Genomic DNA, 17,474 nt, shown 5'->3' on the forward strand with positions numbered 1-17,474 from the left:
GAGTTAGTAAATTTGGTTTTGAATTTGAATCTGTATTGAACTATTTTAGCCTAGATATACTATTTAACCTTCCTGGGTCCATTTCCTTTCTTTAAAACAGAAGAAAAATAACTACCTTAAATTTAAAATTGTATATAAAATGACTAATAAAATGTATGCTATATATATAAAGAATCTTAATTATTTTTCTTTCCTCATAGTTCAGTGTCTTCAACCAACCATGGCAATATTCAATAACACCACTTCGTCTTCCTCAAACTTCCTCCTCACTGCATTCCCTGGGCTGGAATGTGCTCATGTCTGGATCTCCATTCCAGTCTGCTGTCTCTACACCATTGCCCTCTTGGGAAACAGTATGATCTTTCTTGTCATCATTACTAAGCGGAGACTCCACAAGCCCATGTATTATTTCCTCTCCATGTTGGCAGCTGTTGATCTATGTCTGACCATTACGACCCTTCCCACTGTGCTTGGTGTTCTCTGGTTTCATGCCCGGGAGATCAGCTTTAAAGCTTGCGTCATTCAAATGTTCTTTGTGCATGCCTTCTCCTTGCTGGAGTCCTCGGTGCTGGTAGCCATGGCCTTTGACCGCTTCGTGGCTATCTGTAACCCACTGAACTATGCTACTATCCTCACAGACAGGATGGTCCTGGTGATAGGGCTGGTCATCTGCATTAGACCAGCAGTTTTCTTACTTCCCCTTCTTGTAGCCATAAACACTGTGTCTTTTCATGGGGGTCACGAGCTTTCCCATCCATTTTGCTACCACCCAGAAGTGATCAAATACACATATTCCAAACCTTGGATCAGCAGTTTTTGGGGACTGTTTCTTCAGCTCTACCTGAATGGCACTGATGTATTGTTTATTCTTTTCTCCTATGTCCTGATCCTCCGTACTGTTCTGGGCATTGTGGCCCGAAAGAAGCAACAAAAAGCTCTCAGCACTTGTGTCTGTCACATCTGTGCAGTCACTGTTTTCTATGTGCCACTGATCAGCCTCTCTTTGGCACACCGCCTCTTCCACTCCACCCCAAGGGTGCTCTGTAGCACTTTGGCCAATATTTATCTGCTTTTACCACCTGTGCTGAACCCTATCATTTACAGCTTGAAGACCAAGACAATCCGCCAGGCTATGTTCCAGCTGCTCCAATCCAAGGGTTCATGGGGTCCTAATGTGAGGGGTCTTAGGGGAAGATGGGATTGAAGGTAGGAAATTGTCAGGACACGAATTATGCTTTGGAAAGAAAGGGACTTGGGGCAGTCTTATCCACAGGTGTTTTGGTTGCTGAGTCAATTCCAATTGAATTTTAGGAGTGGGAAGAAGACAGTCATTTTCCCCTGAGCTTATCAAAGAGTTTTATTTTTAATTTTTAATACCATAATTTAAACCAAATTAATTGAGCATATGTCCCTGAACCATTTTAAACAATGACATGACTCCTGTGCATATAAAAGCAGACTAGTCACTTTAATATAGTGGAAAAATTTATCTCCTTTAAGACAGTAATTTTTAGACCAGAAGTAAATTAAAATTTTATTTTCACATCCAGCTGAACAATTTTTTTTTCCCTGAGGTGATATTTCCAGTGAGGCAATGAAGGTAGTTACTTGAGCTGGTAAAAGGAAAAGTTACATATGTGCACAAAGGCACACACGTAGAAAGTTATAATTAAAAACTTTAGGAAAATCTTGTACATTGGTTTCAGTTCCTGGTGTCACTTCTAGAGAGTGCTGTATCCTTACAAATATACTCCCTATGCCTCTATCTTTCTTTAATCCCTTTTCTTCTTATAGAAGTGATATTTTTTCAGTTTTAGTTAGTACTTTATATACCTCCAGTCCATCCAATATATAAAATTACACATTGACTTTCATTATTTTCTCATTGCCTATATATTCTAATATAGTTCTAATCCTGATTCCATAGCTACTCCATTGCTAACTCTCAGAACTGCAGCTTTTTCTATTTGCTCTTGTTTCTTGGGTTGTTAATTTTCTACCTAGCTATTGACTGCTTCTACCTTCTGGTATACTCATCACTCTAGAATTGCACAGTAGCTTTGATGCTTTTGAATAGGAAATTTCTAGATTGCCTTTATTAACAATATTTGTTTTGTGAAGAAGTAAACTCAGGCACAGGGTTGTTAGGGTGCTGGAGATAATTCTTCAGATTTTTTTCCACAGTTTTGATAATTCCATCCTACCTAGGATAACTCATGTCTGAGCATTGTGGACCAAGCAGGTACTCTGATTTGAGCCACCTCTCTCCTCCCCTTATATAAACTTCCTATTCCTTGGCAGATAGGGAACACCAGTCCCAATCTGGTTTGTTGACCTCAGTTTTCTTTCAAGCTATGTTGTTCAGCTCAAGCACTGACAACTTTGTGATTTTGCTTCGCTTGGGCTCCAATCCCCTTTACCAACAATAATCACATATCATTTATAATTAAAAGTATTTGCATGAGTTTCCTTTCATGCATTATACTCAGGTAATTGAGATTACATAAGAGTGTGTGGCGGGACTCACACACTTTTTAGGTGAGGAAAAACAAGTGAATGACCATCCTATAAAGTATGCAATTATAAGTAAAATTCGGTTTTTCAAACTCCAAGTCCTTCATTGTAGCTAAAATGTTTCTTTGCCTTGTGCACTCAGCGGGAAGTCTTTGTATTCTATTATACCACAATTCAGTATTTTACCTTTCAAGTTTTTGTTCTCATATTGCTGCCAAATAAATGTCTCTTTGGTTCTGTCCTCATCAAAAGGAAAAAAATACAACTATTATTCAAAAGTGCAAGAAGCCAAAGATATATCTAGTTTCTAGACATCTGACGCCATACAATTTCCCTTAGAGAGTATCATACTATGGCAGAGTCTCTGACCCTGAAATTAACTTGTGGCAGAGCAGACGCCCCAGAACACACACTAATCTAACCATCCAAACTTTTCTGCATCAGTTATTTCAGATGTCTCTGGCTTTACAATTGCTTCTTTTGAAGACTTTTCTAAAAGTTTACCTTGGCAGATCTACAATTTTCTATTTGCAATGGAGAAGTTTCCAAATATCTGGAAAAACAGTATTTTTTTTCTTTCTTAAGTTTGGTGTCATAATTTATTGGCTAAAAAGCCTAATAGAAACTCGTGTGAACATATTTTTGGATCATAATTTATTTATTTCACACATTTCCCTTCAGAAATACTGCTGTGTTTGAATGCAGGGTAATACCTCAAGAGATATATGGCTCTTTAAAGTATAAAATGTAATTGAATTCCAGAGGTTTTAGATGAACAATTGTGAAAATGTGTGATATTTCTTCCAGTTTTATGGCAGTCATAAAGCAGTCTGCTATGTGTATTAATCTTCTACTACTCAAAAATGTAGTTTTTATACCTGACTAAAAATGTAATCTTTTCACTTAAAAAGAAAAAATTTCAACAATATACTCCACCCCTATGGTAATTGTCAATAGGCTACGAATTTGTGTTTTGTTATTTTAAGCAATGTATTTTATATATTGGGAGTTTTTCTGATTATGAGTGTCATATATATAATTAAAATGTGTGAATGTGTTGAGAAATAGAAAAAAAATTTTAAATCTAATACCAATTATTTGCAATCCTATGGAGAGATTATATAATATATAGTCATATGCCCCACAATGACCTTTCAGTCAACAATGGGCCTCGTATGCCACAGTAGTACCATAAGACTATAATATTAATATTTTTGCTGTCCCTTGTCTATGTTTAAACAAACACAAATACTTAACTGTATACAAAAACTAAAACTGTAGCATTGTGTTACAGTTACCTCAGTATTTAGTACAGTAAAATGCTGCACAGTTTTGTAGTCTAGGAGCAATAGGCTATATCATAGGTATGTAGTAGGCTATACCCTCTAGGTTTGTGTAAATATGCTATATGATAGTCACGCAATGATGCATTTCTCAGAAAAAAATCCCGCTTATTAAGCAACTCATGACTGCATATAGCCTAATCTTTTTTTAATAAACAAACACATGGGCATACATATGTATACATTTATAAATTAAGATAATAGTTTACATGCAAGATATGTCTTAAATATTTACCTGCTATTATTCATTACTCTCTATTAAATTACATTTTATATTAGGTTTTACTTCTAGGAAGCTTTGCTTTCATTATCCATCAAAATAGGCCTGTTGCCATTCCTTTACATATGCTTTCTTAGGTGTATGATTAAAATTACCATACTTTGCTAATTTAATTACTTATTTACTTGTTTTCCTCACCACCTGAACTCCATGATAGTAGGCCTATGTCTTATGTAACAACCAACACAGGGTTTAGCAAACACCACTTAGTTGTTGATGCTGTGTTGCATTGGTAAATAACATGTCATCATCTTTGCATGTCATGGTTTTTGCTACTATTTCCTATTACTTAACACTTCCGTAACCCTTGATATATTTTCTTATAAATATATATTTGATTCTATCTCTGATTACCTTTATAGATTTCCAGAAATATAAATTATTAAATTTTGAAGGAGGCAAAATAACTGTTGGTCTCCTTGTGTTGGCCAACTGTAGTGGCTGAAGCTGTGGGCTCTGGAATCATACTGCCTGGGCTGAGATTTAAGCTCCTAACACTTTATTGCTCTATATTCTTAGAAAAGTCATTAAACTTCGTAAGTCTTTAACTTCCTAACCCAGAGAAGAAGAGGAAGTAATAAATTCTACCTTCCCAGGTTCTTGCAAAAGTAAATACTGTTAATTCCGGTAAACATATAGCCCAATGCCTAGGACCTGGTCAGCACCGGGTACATTCTATTGTCATTATCTTCTAAATTTTGACCTCCAATGTTATTCAGACAACGAATTGTTTTTCAATAAATACATGTACTGCTGTTTGTTCTCATATTGCTGCCAAATAAGTATATCTTTGGTTCTACCCTCATCAAAAGAAAAAAATACAACTATTATTCAAAAAGTGCAAGAATTCCAAGATATATTTAGTTTCTAGCATCTGACCCCAAACAAGGATTAAGGTCAAAAGACTTTATTTTTGACAGACAGCCTGTTGGCAAACTCAGAATAAAACCACAACCTTAAGGATTATTTGTAAGAGACTTTGTAAACTTCCACAAGAATTCCAGGGTTGCTTTTTTCTTTTCACTTTTCCATTGTAGTTACATTGTAGTTATTTAATCAGAGAATTTTTCCCATCCATATGTGATTCGTTTGCTTATATTTCAGTAGATTTTAAAATTATCTTTGTACTTAATTCTTAATTTATTTTTTGTGGGTGATAAAAATCATATGCACACAAATATGAAATATTGTATAGGTTTTCATTATTCCTCCCTGTATTATTTGACTATTCAATCAATTTTATATAATGTTCTGATATTTCCTGATTATATGTTACGTTTTCAGATCTTATATGATATATATTAGTGTGATTATTCTATTTTTTTGTTCTCATTGATTTGTTGAGTAAACTGCACAATTTTACAGCTGTTTAATAAATCTCACTATTATATTAAGCTTTATTATAGTTTGTAATGTATTTATTTTATTGTATGTTCTTCAGTTTACTCTTATATCTCTGTTTTTAGAATTATTTTAGTAATCACAAAAGAAATGTTACTGGAAGTTTAATTACAAATACATTAAACCTGTTGGATAATTGAGAGAAACAGACAATATTTAGCCTACTGACTCTTCTGATCCAGAAACATTTATTGACATTTTATGACTTGAGTCATTTCCATCAAGTACAGATTTGAATTTCTGAGTTGAGGAGAAAAACTAAAAACTTTGTTGTTTCTTTCATGAAAATATGTTTCCATTTTCTTGAACAGAACATGAACTGTTTTTCAGGACAGCTTCATTGACTTGAAATTTATAGTTACTCCTTACTTATTTTGGCAATAGGTTTTCTAATATGTCAGATGTTTGATGTGCTTATAATTTATCAACATATTCTGAGTTGTTAAAGACGTTTTTGTTGTTGTTTTGGTTTGTTTTTCAAAGCGAGTTGGGAAATGTGTTAGTTAGACTACTAGTCAGATGCAATTTTTTATACACTGTACAAGTGCTAGAGACATGCCAATAAATTTGATTAATGCAATTCCTCTGAGGAAACAAAATACAAGTTAAGGGAAACAGACATGCAACTGATAATTATGACATAAATGGAGAATGTTTGAGGTCACAGAAAAAGACTTGAATAATGCAGTCTGGGAGGAGATAAGCAAGATTGTCCCTCCCTTCCCCATGAGGCTGTGGGGAATCTAGTCAGGATCAACTATCAGACAATAAGGACTCACCTAAATTCACCTGGGAACACAGAATATATAAGAATATTTTGCCATATAAAATATGTAAGACTAGTTGAACCTTCTTCAAAATGGTTCTCTGAAACAGAAATAACAGTAATTACTTGTGAGCTCAACTTAGGCAGTAAAACATTGAAATATGGTAATAATAGTTTTCTAATAATTCATAGCAGAAAATTGTTAAGGTCTGACTTATTCTAAATTTTATGTTTTATACCTTTGTCTACTACTAAGTACTCACAAATAAAAGATAGACAAGAAACAAATGAATTTTACAGAAAAAATTTGAGGTACCCAAACATCTTTAGTTGGCTATTTTCTTTTAAAAATATGAAACTATAACAATGCATATTGTGTTATATTGAATACTATATTGTTATTTTATGCTAGTTTAACATTATTTCTAAGCTTCTAGTGGAATCGAAACATTAGATAGTAATTTAAAATATCAAATGCCTAAACAACCATTAAGAACCATTATTTTAGAACACATATTTTAGAACAGCTAATCAAGAATATCAGTGCTTTAAAAAATGCTGTATTTTGAAAAACTTTTTCCTATTTTTTACCAAGAGCACAATCATCCTTCTGTTCTTTTAGTTGACCATGGCTTATGGAACTTTGCTGTAATATAGAAAAAAATTTGGTTTTTATTAAGGAATGTTATGAGATAGTTTATTGCCATAATTCAAGGCTGTGAAAATGATAAGGCAAAAGAATTACTGGTTCTACTTATTTCATTGTTAAGGAAGGTGCAAAGGGAGAGGATTGCTAACCAATTCATACCTGACAATAGACTTCTTTCACTTAAATGGGAAATCAACTATTCACACAAAATTTGACTGAATGCTCCTCAACAAATACCATGTGTCTGAAAGTCACCGGAAAGAAACCAGCAACTGGATTGGGGTGATAGCCTTTAATCTTCAGCTCCTTGGTATTCCTTGTCTGCAAGGGAGTACAATCCCTGCTTTCATATATACTTATCCTTGTCATATAAACTGTGTAACTAAAATGCTGTGTGTTGAGTCATGATTTCAATAACATTCTAAAACTGTCACATACACACTTGTCAACATACATGTCAGTCCTACACTCACAGGAGTAGGACACTCACTACACTTAAACAGCTTATATGCTGGACTGACTATAGTCATCCCTTGTTATCCGTAGGAAATTGCTTCCAGGACCCCAAGGATGCCAAAATCTGAGGACCTTCAATCTCATATAAAACGGCATAGTATATGCATCTTACCTACACACATCCTCCCATATACCTTAAAGTATCTCTAGAATATTTATAATACCAAATACAACAAAAATACTATGTAAATAGTTGTTATACTGTATTGTTCAGGGAATAATAACAAAAAATTATCTACATGTTCAGTACAGATGCAATCAATCACACTTTTTTTCTGAATATTTTTTATCAGTAGATGTGAAACCTATGGGTAAGAAAGGCCAACTGTGTATGAATAATTAAGACAAATAATGGTAAATAATTGATAATACTTTGCTTAGGAAGATATTATTTTCTCTCCTGATCTTGTACCACGTTTACTGACACCATTGTTGTAGACCCAGTTTTCCTAAAACTTTTTCATGAATTTGCTGTGTCTTCACACAATATACAATGGGATTCATAAGAGGTGGCACTAGCAAGAAAACATCAGCAATGAGGATCATGGCCAGTGGGGACTTGTGCTTGCCAAAGCAGTTCATGGATGCCAAAGCAGTGCATGGATGCCAAAGCAATGATGGGCGCATAGAAGATAAGCACAGCACAGATATGGGAGACACAGGTGTTGAGGGCCTTGAGCCGCTCCCTGTGGGATCCAATTCCCATGATCGTCTTCAGGATGAGCACATAAGACACAGTAATGAACACACTTTCTGACATCATACAGAGGGCAAGAAAGAAACCATAGAAGAAGTTGACAGTGTTGTCGGAGCAGGCCAGCTTCCTGACATCCTGATGGAGACAATAGGAATGAGAGAGTAGGCTTTTCCTACAATATGTCAACCTTGTAAGAGTGAAAGGAAATGGGAGTACTAACAGCATGAGTTAGTTGTTTCTTTTAATGAGTTTAGTGTTGTTTCTCTTTTAATGAGAAACAACAGCCCCATTTTGGCAACTCTGGCACTGGTGAGGATACAGCTCACCAGTACCTCAGATATGTACCTCAGAGGGTGGCATATGGCCAAAACCGGTCAAAAGACATGACGAGAAGCACTGAGGACTCCATATCTGTGAATCCATGAATAAAGAATTCTTGAGCAAAGCGAGCATTTGAGGAGATTCCTGTGGCATTGAATACAAAGATCCTCAGCATAGTGGGTAGGGAGGAGAGGGACAGGCCCAGATCAGAGACAGCCAACATGGAAAGGAAATAGTACATGGGTGCATGGAGTGAGGGCTCAGTCCTGATAACAAAGAGGATTGTGCAATTGCCTAGGATGGCTACCAAGTACATGAGGCAGATGGGGACAGAGATCCATATATGGGCATGCTCCAGCCCTGGTATTCCAATCAGAAAGAAGGTGGTAATCTCAATTTCAGAAGAATTGGGGAGGTGCATGATGAGTCCATTGAAAAGTATTCTCAGGTCTGAAATGACACTCAGTATGGATCTCCTGTGTTCATTTCCCTCCTTTCAGCACGTTTGTCTATGAAATAAAGAAAATGGAATTGTGAAAGACTTATTTCAAGAAATAAAAGAGAGATATTACTTCTAAACAGACTGTAATAAAGTCAGATCTTGACTGACAAAGGGAACCAGAAATATGGGCACTTGCATACATCCCTGTTAAATCCTCAGAAGGATTACCCACATAAAGAGCAGTAACTTTCAAACAAATTCCTCTTGTGTTATTAGGCTTTGCCTTACCCCATTTCAATGACAAATTGTATAGAGTCAGAATGGACTATAGGACCCCCTTCCCTGATCTGGAATGAACTCAAAATTAATAATAATAATAATAATAATAATAATAATAATAATGATAAAAGTAAAAGGACTGGGAAACCCCAGGAAGTAGATACTAGTTTTGAAGAATGAAGAAAATTAGTGGTTTCTCCAATTTCTAGTCATTTGCTGCAAACATTTGTTCAGGCAAGGTGTGACAGGCTGTTCTCCCATTGCTATAAGAAATGCCTGAAGCTGGGTAATTTACAAAGAAAAGAGGTTTAATTGGATCGTGGTTCTGCAGGCTCTTCTAGCATGGCACTGCCATCTGGTTGGGCTCTGGGGAGGCCTCAGGGAGCTTTTATTCATGACAGAAGGTGAAGTAGGAACAGGCATGTCACATGGCAAAAACAAAGTGAGAGGGGGAAGGGAGGTACCATATACTTTTCAACCATCAGATTTTGTGAGATCCCACTCACTATCAAGAGGACAGTACCAAGCCATGAGGGATCTGTCCCCATGACCTAAACACCTCCCACCAACCCCCATCTCCAACATTGGGAATTTTATTTAAACATGAGATTTAATTGGGACAAATATCCACACCATATCACCAGGCTCTGAGCTTCTAAAGCTGTTTTTACCCACAAGCTCTTCAAAGGAAGCAGTCCAAAGTAAGGACATAACAAATGCCATGTATGATTGACTATTAACCCTCTCCTATAGCATAGTGAAAATCCCACCTTTTTGTATGATAATGATTACAATGTCCTTATGTATGACCAATTCATAATGGTGCTCTCCATCTTTGAGGATGGGAGGAAAGAACAGATTCTTGGATTTTCTCTATAGCTCAACATACACTTTCACAGCTATAGAGTGGCTCTCTCAACTAAACTATAGCAAGATTGGAGACATATTATGTCACAGATGAAGTGGGTTGGTACTGCCTGGGTCCATTTTTTCTCCCTGGAATTATAAGGTAAATAGTTTTTCCACAAATCTAGGGCTTTTTCATAGGCAACTTAATCAACTATATATATTTGAGAGTTTTCATATGCTTTGTAGCATTAAGCATATCAGAGACAATGAGGCTGCAAGACATATAAAGCATATCCATCTCTACTCCTCGGCCTAAAAAAAAAGTTTCATTGAGAGGCTAGGGCACTGTAAAAGAACTCTTGACAGTTAGGAACAAAACCACAAACTTTTCAACTAGTTTATCCTCCAGAATGAGGCTATCATGAGTCATTCCTCTTCTAGAAGACCTGGGCTACCTTCCAAAAAGGATAAAGCAGTTGTTTTGTCATGATCTGGATATCAGCCACTGTCTCTCCCCTAAAGTCCACATAAAAAAAGTATGCAGAGATCCTTTTGGACAGTGTATCATTAATTCTTTAGCAACTCCAATTAGGTCAGCTCAGAAGTGTCTTGGCCCTTAAAGTCTTCCCTTCTAATCACTCCAGGCAGAGTCCATGTATCCCTCCTATAATTTGCACTGCAACTCTGTTGCAGTACCTCAATTGTCCTGTGATTTGCTATTTATGTGTCTGCCATCCACAGTAGCCAATAGAATCATTAGAAGCCCAGCTTGTGTCAGGCCGATCTTGATATTTTCTTCACCAAGCACAGTTCTTGGCAAATAGCACACATCCAATCATTATTAATTAAATCTTATTAAACTGAATTGATTTCCATTTGACTAAACTGATCTTGAGAATTATTTTTGTTCTGTGTGAGTGACTGAAGCTTCAACTGTTCAGATCTGTTCCAATATGAATCTCATGTTGATTCATTATTAATATTAATTTAACATCTATTTTAATACATTAGGATTAGTTCCTTTCACTCACATAGCATTTTATGTTTTCTTCTGCTAACGTCAATCTTTTTCCAGCCCGGATTTAACCATCCGGCTTTGGAAGATTTTGAAATTCTGCTTGATTCCTGTCTCTTTCTTCTTGATACCTTGGGCTTTGTTCTCAACTCCATTCTATATGCCATTGTCAAAGTCATGTTTAATGCCCTTCTTTTTCCCCAGTCTGTATACAAGAATGGTCTATGTAGTATAATATACATACTACATATTATTTTATGTTTTATATAAAATATAATATGGATCAAATAAACTTCTGTTTAAAGGTTTAATTATCAAAATAAAAATAAGTTAATAAATGATAAAACAATGTTTAATTATAAAATCCTTCATTCTTCCAATATTTCTCTTTATGTTTACATTAAAATCTATACTTCTTACCATAACTGATAAGGTCCAATAGGAGAAGACCACTAGAAACCTCTTTAGTATACTACAACCACACTCCTTTTAGCAGCCCCTCAAACATTCCAACATGTTTCCATCTCGGGACCACTATACTGCTTTCTTCTCAGCTCAAATGCCCTTTCCACAAATGTTTGGGTCACTGTTCAAAAGTCATGTCCTCAGAAAGGTCTGCTTTGAACACCCTCACTGCCTCAGTCACACTCTTTCCTTTTGTTCCGATTCATTTCTCTTAAGCAGTCTTATCTATTTAAGTGTTTACAGTAAGAAGGAAAATCCAATTCTGTCACTATATTGTTTTGTCTGCCTCTGCCACATAGTAGACCTTCATTAAAAATACTTTTAGTTAAAAAAGAATGACTAAATAATGTATCTTAAGACAACATTAATATATTTTTGGTATAATGAGATCAATTCTGTATTTATAAAATGTATCTTATTAAAAGATCTTGTGGTAAGCCTTAGCTTAAATAATATTATTGGCTTGGCACAATGGCTCACACCTGTAAGCCATCACACCTGTAAGTGTTTTGGGAAGCTGAGACAGGATGATCACTTGAGTCCAGGGATTTGAGACTAGCCTGGGCAATATAGGGAGACCTTGTCTCTACAAAAATAAAAAAAAAACAAAGTAATATCCTTTACAAAATATTAAAAATATTTCAGTGTTAGTGCAATATACAAAATACATAAAATATAAACATACAATTATTAAGATTGCTGATTAGTCTTTGCATATGTTGTTACAAAATTAATTAAGTGCTTTATTTTAGCCCCAAATGCTAAGGTGTAGGGAAAGTAGACATAAAAGTAGAGTGGGTTAAAAGAGAAAACAGAAAAATCAGAGAGATAGGCATTAATTTTTAATGCATTATGCTAGATGTTTTATATCTGCTATTTCATTCAATCCTCACATGGTAGTATTATTCCTGATTTACAGATTTGAAAACTGAAGCGTAGAGAGATTAACTTCTCAAAGAACAGATATTGTTATGAACACATGCAATTTGAATAGATGTACTTTGATTCTAAGCTTTTTAAACTATATCTTGCTTCCTATCTCATGTTAATTAATATAATTTAAAATGTTTAGAATGCAAGGAAATTGCATTCTAATTGAGGATATGTACAAATTAGGACACAGTATGCAATATAAATGTTAAGGAAGGCTGAAGCCTTGGTCTTTATTACATGTCAGTTGCATTGCCCTATAGAGTCCCATCCAGAGCAATTTTAATCAATTAATGTCATTTCTATCACATTTCTGAAAAAAATACATCAAGTAAGAGGAAAAAATGTCCATAATGATTGTGGTAGCAAAACTCAGCAAATGGAACCAACTCTGAAACAGCAAGGGCAATACCTGCTAAGCCAGATCAGGAGGTAAAGAAGGTAAGAGACAGCTGGAGCCTTATAAAGCTGAGGAGAGAAAGAAGAGAGGGTAGCTAATTTTAAGAGAGGAGTGAGAAGAAAACATTCGGAAGTATTACTATGTACTAGACTAGAGTTTTTGCTAGATTATTTTTATATTCAAATATTTCTGCTTTCCAAATCAGTTCATTTCACTTGTTTAAACTTGAAAATATATATTTGCGTATAGAGCTCTGTGGCATAATTTATGAACAGGAAATAGTAAAATAGCAAAATTACTTTGAGAATAAGAGGTAGAGTTGGCAAAGCCCTAATCAGTTGAAAACATAATAAACCTCCCATTAGCCATATTTATAATTAAAAAGGGACTAATGCATTTTCCCCAAGTACAGTACCTTATGTAGAAAGTTTACTCAAATATTTTTAATTAAATTGATTTTGTAAAGAAAGCTTCAGATTTTACTACTAACAAGTATTAAAATTCAGCATCATCTAAGGATGCTTTTCTTAGATGATGTCTTAAATTCTTTATATACATCATTACAATTCTTTATATACATCAACAACCCGATTATGCCAAATTGTTCTCTGGTCCCTGTTCCAAAGTTCTTATAATTACTTGAAACCATAACGTCATCTCACCTGCTCTTTCTTCCAAATCTGAAGCCCCCACCTCTGATTCCAGTCTAGTGGCTAGAATCCTGTTGTCTATGGACTGACTTCCGACCCTGTGAAGTCTGCTTTTCTGTTCTCTGCTGGGGCAGATCATTTGTTCTGCTGTCAGAGTTATCCTATTTCCAAATCCCTATCCCACAAAGAGTTCTGAGTCTACCCAGTATTTTCTCTAACCGTGAATAAACAGTTGCATGATTTCTGAGATGAACAATAGATAGGTGAAGTGAAGTGAATAGTGCCAACATCAAGGGATAGCTGTAAGATTTAGTGGCTGGATGCAGTGGCTCATGCTTGTAATCCCAGCCCTTTGGTAGCACAAGGTGGGAGGATCACTTGAGGCCAGGCATTTGAGATCAGCCTGGGCAACATAGGGAGACCCTATCTCTACAAGAAAATAAAAATAGTTATCCAGGCATGGTGGCACATGACTGACTATAGTCCTAGCTACTCAGGAGGGTCACTTAAGCCTAGTAATTTTAATCTGGGGGAAGCTATGATCACACCACTGCACTCCAGGCTGAGCGACACAGTGAGACCCCGTCTTGGGGAAAAAGTACAAGGAGATTTAGTGCCTTTTAAAATTTTCACAACTTCTCCAAATTTTAGTGAAAGTCTCCTCTTGTCTGGCAAAGATAACTCCAAGATAAGCTTCCTGCACTTCCCATTGAAACCATATTGTTTGTTTGTTTTTTACCTCTAAGTTCCACCTATGTCAAAATTTCGGAGTTTCTATTACAGCCACCCTCATTTATGTTCCTTCCAAATCTCAGTTCTTAGAGCACTCATATTTCAGACACACTTGAGGACATAAAGCCATATTACAAGACAATATTATGTTATGGTCCTATTTTACTTGCCATTTAATCACATAGAAAAACAGAAATAAGTTTATTCTAGCGCTTTCTCTGCCTCAGTGCCCCACGTCTGCTTGCCAAGACTTTTATCTACACACCACTGATTCCTTGATCTATCTTGTGAGTTTTGCTCTCATGGGACACCAATCCCTCCAGCTCTGCCACCCTCTGTAAACACATGATTTCCTTGAAACAGTTCCTGAAAATTCCCAGAGGAGACCCTGGGTCAGGATCAGATCACAGCTTTTACTGACTGGTTCCCACAAGGCATTGCTATGGTCAGACTGGGATGGACTAAAAGTTTTGAACTAAACACATCAAAGAGAGTCTACTTAGAGATTAGGAAAAGCAGTTGAGGCTACCAAGAAATCACTTAACCCTAGATTAATCGACATATTATTTTAGGTTTATGTTTCTTTGCTGCTGCTTCTTTTTTCTTACAATCGACGAGGTGTTTTCCCTTTTTTATGAATAAAATATAATTTACACATGGTAAGATGGATAAACACAAAGTGTATAGCTAAATGGATTTTTATCCACTTACGCAAACAAGTGTCATTAAAAAAGAGGAGTGCTAAAAACTCAAAATCTGAATATGCTTTTTTCTTTTTTATTTTAGTTCTGTTACTTGCTTTGTTGTGTCTTTTGAAACTTTCCTACTACATGCAAATACATTAAGATGGCTGTTTCTTCTTGATGAACTGACCTTTCGTCGTTGCAAAATGTCTCTTTTTCCCCGGTAATATGTCTTAAAGTCCATGTTTGCTAGTAATAGTATGGCCCCACTGACCATATATATTCATATGCATAATGTATCTTTTTATATCCCTTTACTCATGACCTATCCTTATATTTAAAGTATATGTATACACACACACACACACACACACACACACACACACACGCTGATTTTTTGTTTATTTTTTTTGGATGGAGTCTCACTCTGTTGCCCGGCTGGAGTGCAGTGGCAGGATCTCGGCTCACTGCAACCTCCAGCTCTCTGGTTCAGGCAATTCTCCTGCCTCAGCCTCCTGAGTAACTGGGATTACAGACACATGCCACCATGCCCAGCTAATTTTTGTATTTTTAGTAGAGACGGGGTTTCACCATGTTGGCCAGGCTAGTCTTGAACTCCTGACCTCATGATCTGCCCGCCTCAGTCTCCCAAAGTGTTGGGATTACAGGCATAAGCCATCATGCCCGGCCTATATTTTTAATCCATTGTGACAAGTGCTATTTTGTAATTGGGGTCATACTATTATATCAAAACATTTATTTTTATGACTGTCTTTGTCTTACTTATTTTCTCCATCTTTTTCTTTTCTTTGTTATAGATTTCTCACTTATTTTGAAACTATGAATCAAATAAAATCAAGTATGTTTCAGTATTCTACTTCGTTTCCTCAACTGGCTTCTTAGCTATACTTGTTTGTATTTTTTTTTTTCAAAACAGAGTTGATCCTTAGAGTACGAATCCTTAACTTATTAAGATAGTCTACCATAAACAAATATTATATTGTACCATATGTAATGCAGAAGCTTTTAATAATGTGCTTCCATTTAACTCATATTTATCCTGTATGTAATTATTAAGTACATGTTTCTACCTGTGTTGCAAACCTCTCTATACATTGTAATTCTTAAATGGTAAATAATTTTCCAGCAATTAAGTAAATAAAAATAAATAGAAATAATAAATAAAAATTAAATAATAAATATTATATATTATATATAAATAATAAATTTAAAAAGTTTCTATTTTCTCATATATTCACCCCTTTGTCATTTTTTATTCTTTTCTGTTCATTCTAGTTTCCTCCTTGTATTATTTTATGTTGCCTAAAACTTTCCTTTAGCATTTATTGCGTGAAGGTCTTATGGCTATGAGTTTTCTTAGGCTTTGTCTCTCTGTAAACATATATATTTTACTGTCCTTTTGAAAAATAGTTTTGAGAAATTTTGAATTCCAGGTTGACAATTTTTTTCTTAGTACTTTCAAAAGATAATTCTATTGTTTTAAGTATGACATTGTTTTTCATGAGACATTGACTGTCATTCTAACCATTATTTCTCTACATGTATATCTTTTTCCCCTCTTATTTTATTATTTCTCTCTTTTTCTTTGGTTTTCAGGATTTGACTATAATGTGTCTATGTGTTAATTTCTTTGTGTTTATCCTGTTTGGGGTTGTTTGCTGTGGCTCTCTTCTCAAACATAAAGGGCTCATTCCTCTGAGTTTCAGTTTCAGTTTCAGTTTCAGTACCTACTATTCTTTTATTGTCCTGCAGAAAATTGTTCTTTTCAGGACTTTCTCATTGTTTCTATGGGGATTAATGTATTTAATATCTTTCCATGTTCTAATGAGGAATGTTGAATCTCTGGGTTATAGTAACAAAAATAATGTTAAAAGAATATTTTTATTGTTAGCATTATTTATCTTCCTCAAAAGTGTCCATAGGTATGTTTTTTAATATATAGGGGACATTTACTTACCTCCTCCATATGAAGAAATCCAAACCTATCTATTCCAGGAGTCACTGGATCTACTCTTTAAATTAGAGTTTATTCGAAATTTAAGAAATCACTCTCTCTCTCTCTCTCTCTGTGTGTGTGTGTGTGTGTGTGTGTTCTTTCAAGAAAAACAACTGTAAGAATGTGAAGGAAGCTTTATTAGTTAGAAAGATAATTTGACAGTCAAGGCAGTAGCAATTGAGGCCTCTGTCAGTGCTACAGAAAAATCTGGAACTGGAACAGCCCTTCAGGATTATCCTAAATTGAAGCAAAGTCTCTGTACCCTTGCATTAACCAGTAACTGAATGTGGCCTGCTCACCAACAAGGGTTATAAACTGGATGAGGCAAGTTCATTTTGATTAGAATAATTCCAGGAAAGGACTTATCTGTATTCCCATAGCAGCCCCAAATTCAGGAATCTGGGAGCTGATGTCTTAGTTCCGAAGAAAGGCTGACAGAGAAATTCACTGCATGATTTATTGCAGTCTACTCTTGTATTACTCAAATTCAACTGCTTCATTTGGGAATAGCTCTTCTCATGTTTG

General features: G+C 35.4%; 3 protein-coding genes and 1 pseudogene across 6 annotated transcripts in view; 2 read left to right on the forward strand and 2 right to left on the reverse strand.

The window, feature by feature from the left end:
* The window catches only part of MMP26 (matrix metallopeptidase 26), a 286,289-nt gene that overhangs the window by 176,351 nt on the left and 92,464 nt on the right, over nucleotides 1-17,474 (forward strand). The gene's annotated exons all lie outside the window — the stretch shown is intronic.
* Nucleotides 1-17,474, reverse strand: part of LOC100611224 (olfactory receptor 51S1) — a 55,422-nt gene that overhangs the window by 34,968 nt on the left and 2,980 nt on the right. For all 3 annotated transcript variants that reach the window (XM_063783553.1, XM_063783554.1, XM_009459780.4), the window contains exon 2: nucleotides 6,318-6,405. The gene's annotated coding sequence lies outside the window, so the exon portion shown is untranslated. The remainder of the gene's footprint in view (nucleotides 1-6,317; nucleotides 6,406-17,474) is intronic.
* On the forward strand, nucleotides 221-1,329 carry OR51T1 (olfactory receptor family 51 subfamily T member 1). The gene has a single exon (XM_521755.5). It carries the CDS (start codon nucleotides 221-223, stop codon nucleotides 1,202-1,204), a length of 984 nt encoding a protein of 327 aa, XP_521755.3. The 3' UTR covers nucleotides 1,205-1,329.
* LOC104008440 (olfactory receptor 51A7-like) lies at nucleotides 7,887-8,980 on the reverse strand (annotated as a pseudogene).

The sequence above is a fragment of the Pan troglodytes genome, chromosome 9 (assembly GCF_028858775.2).
Source record: "Pan troglodytes isolate AG18354 chromosome 9, NHGRI_mPanTro3-v2.0_pri, whole genome shotgun sequence".
In the NCBI taxonomy this organism is placed as follows: domain Eukaryota; kingdom Metazoa; phylum Chordata; class Mammalia; order Primates; family Hominidae; genus Pan; species Pan troglodytes.

Coding starts and splice junctions, on each gene's coding strand:
- OR51T1 (XM_521755.5), top strand. CDS start 221: ATGGCAATATTCAATAACACCACTTCGTCTTCCTCAAACTTCCTCCTC.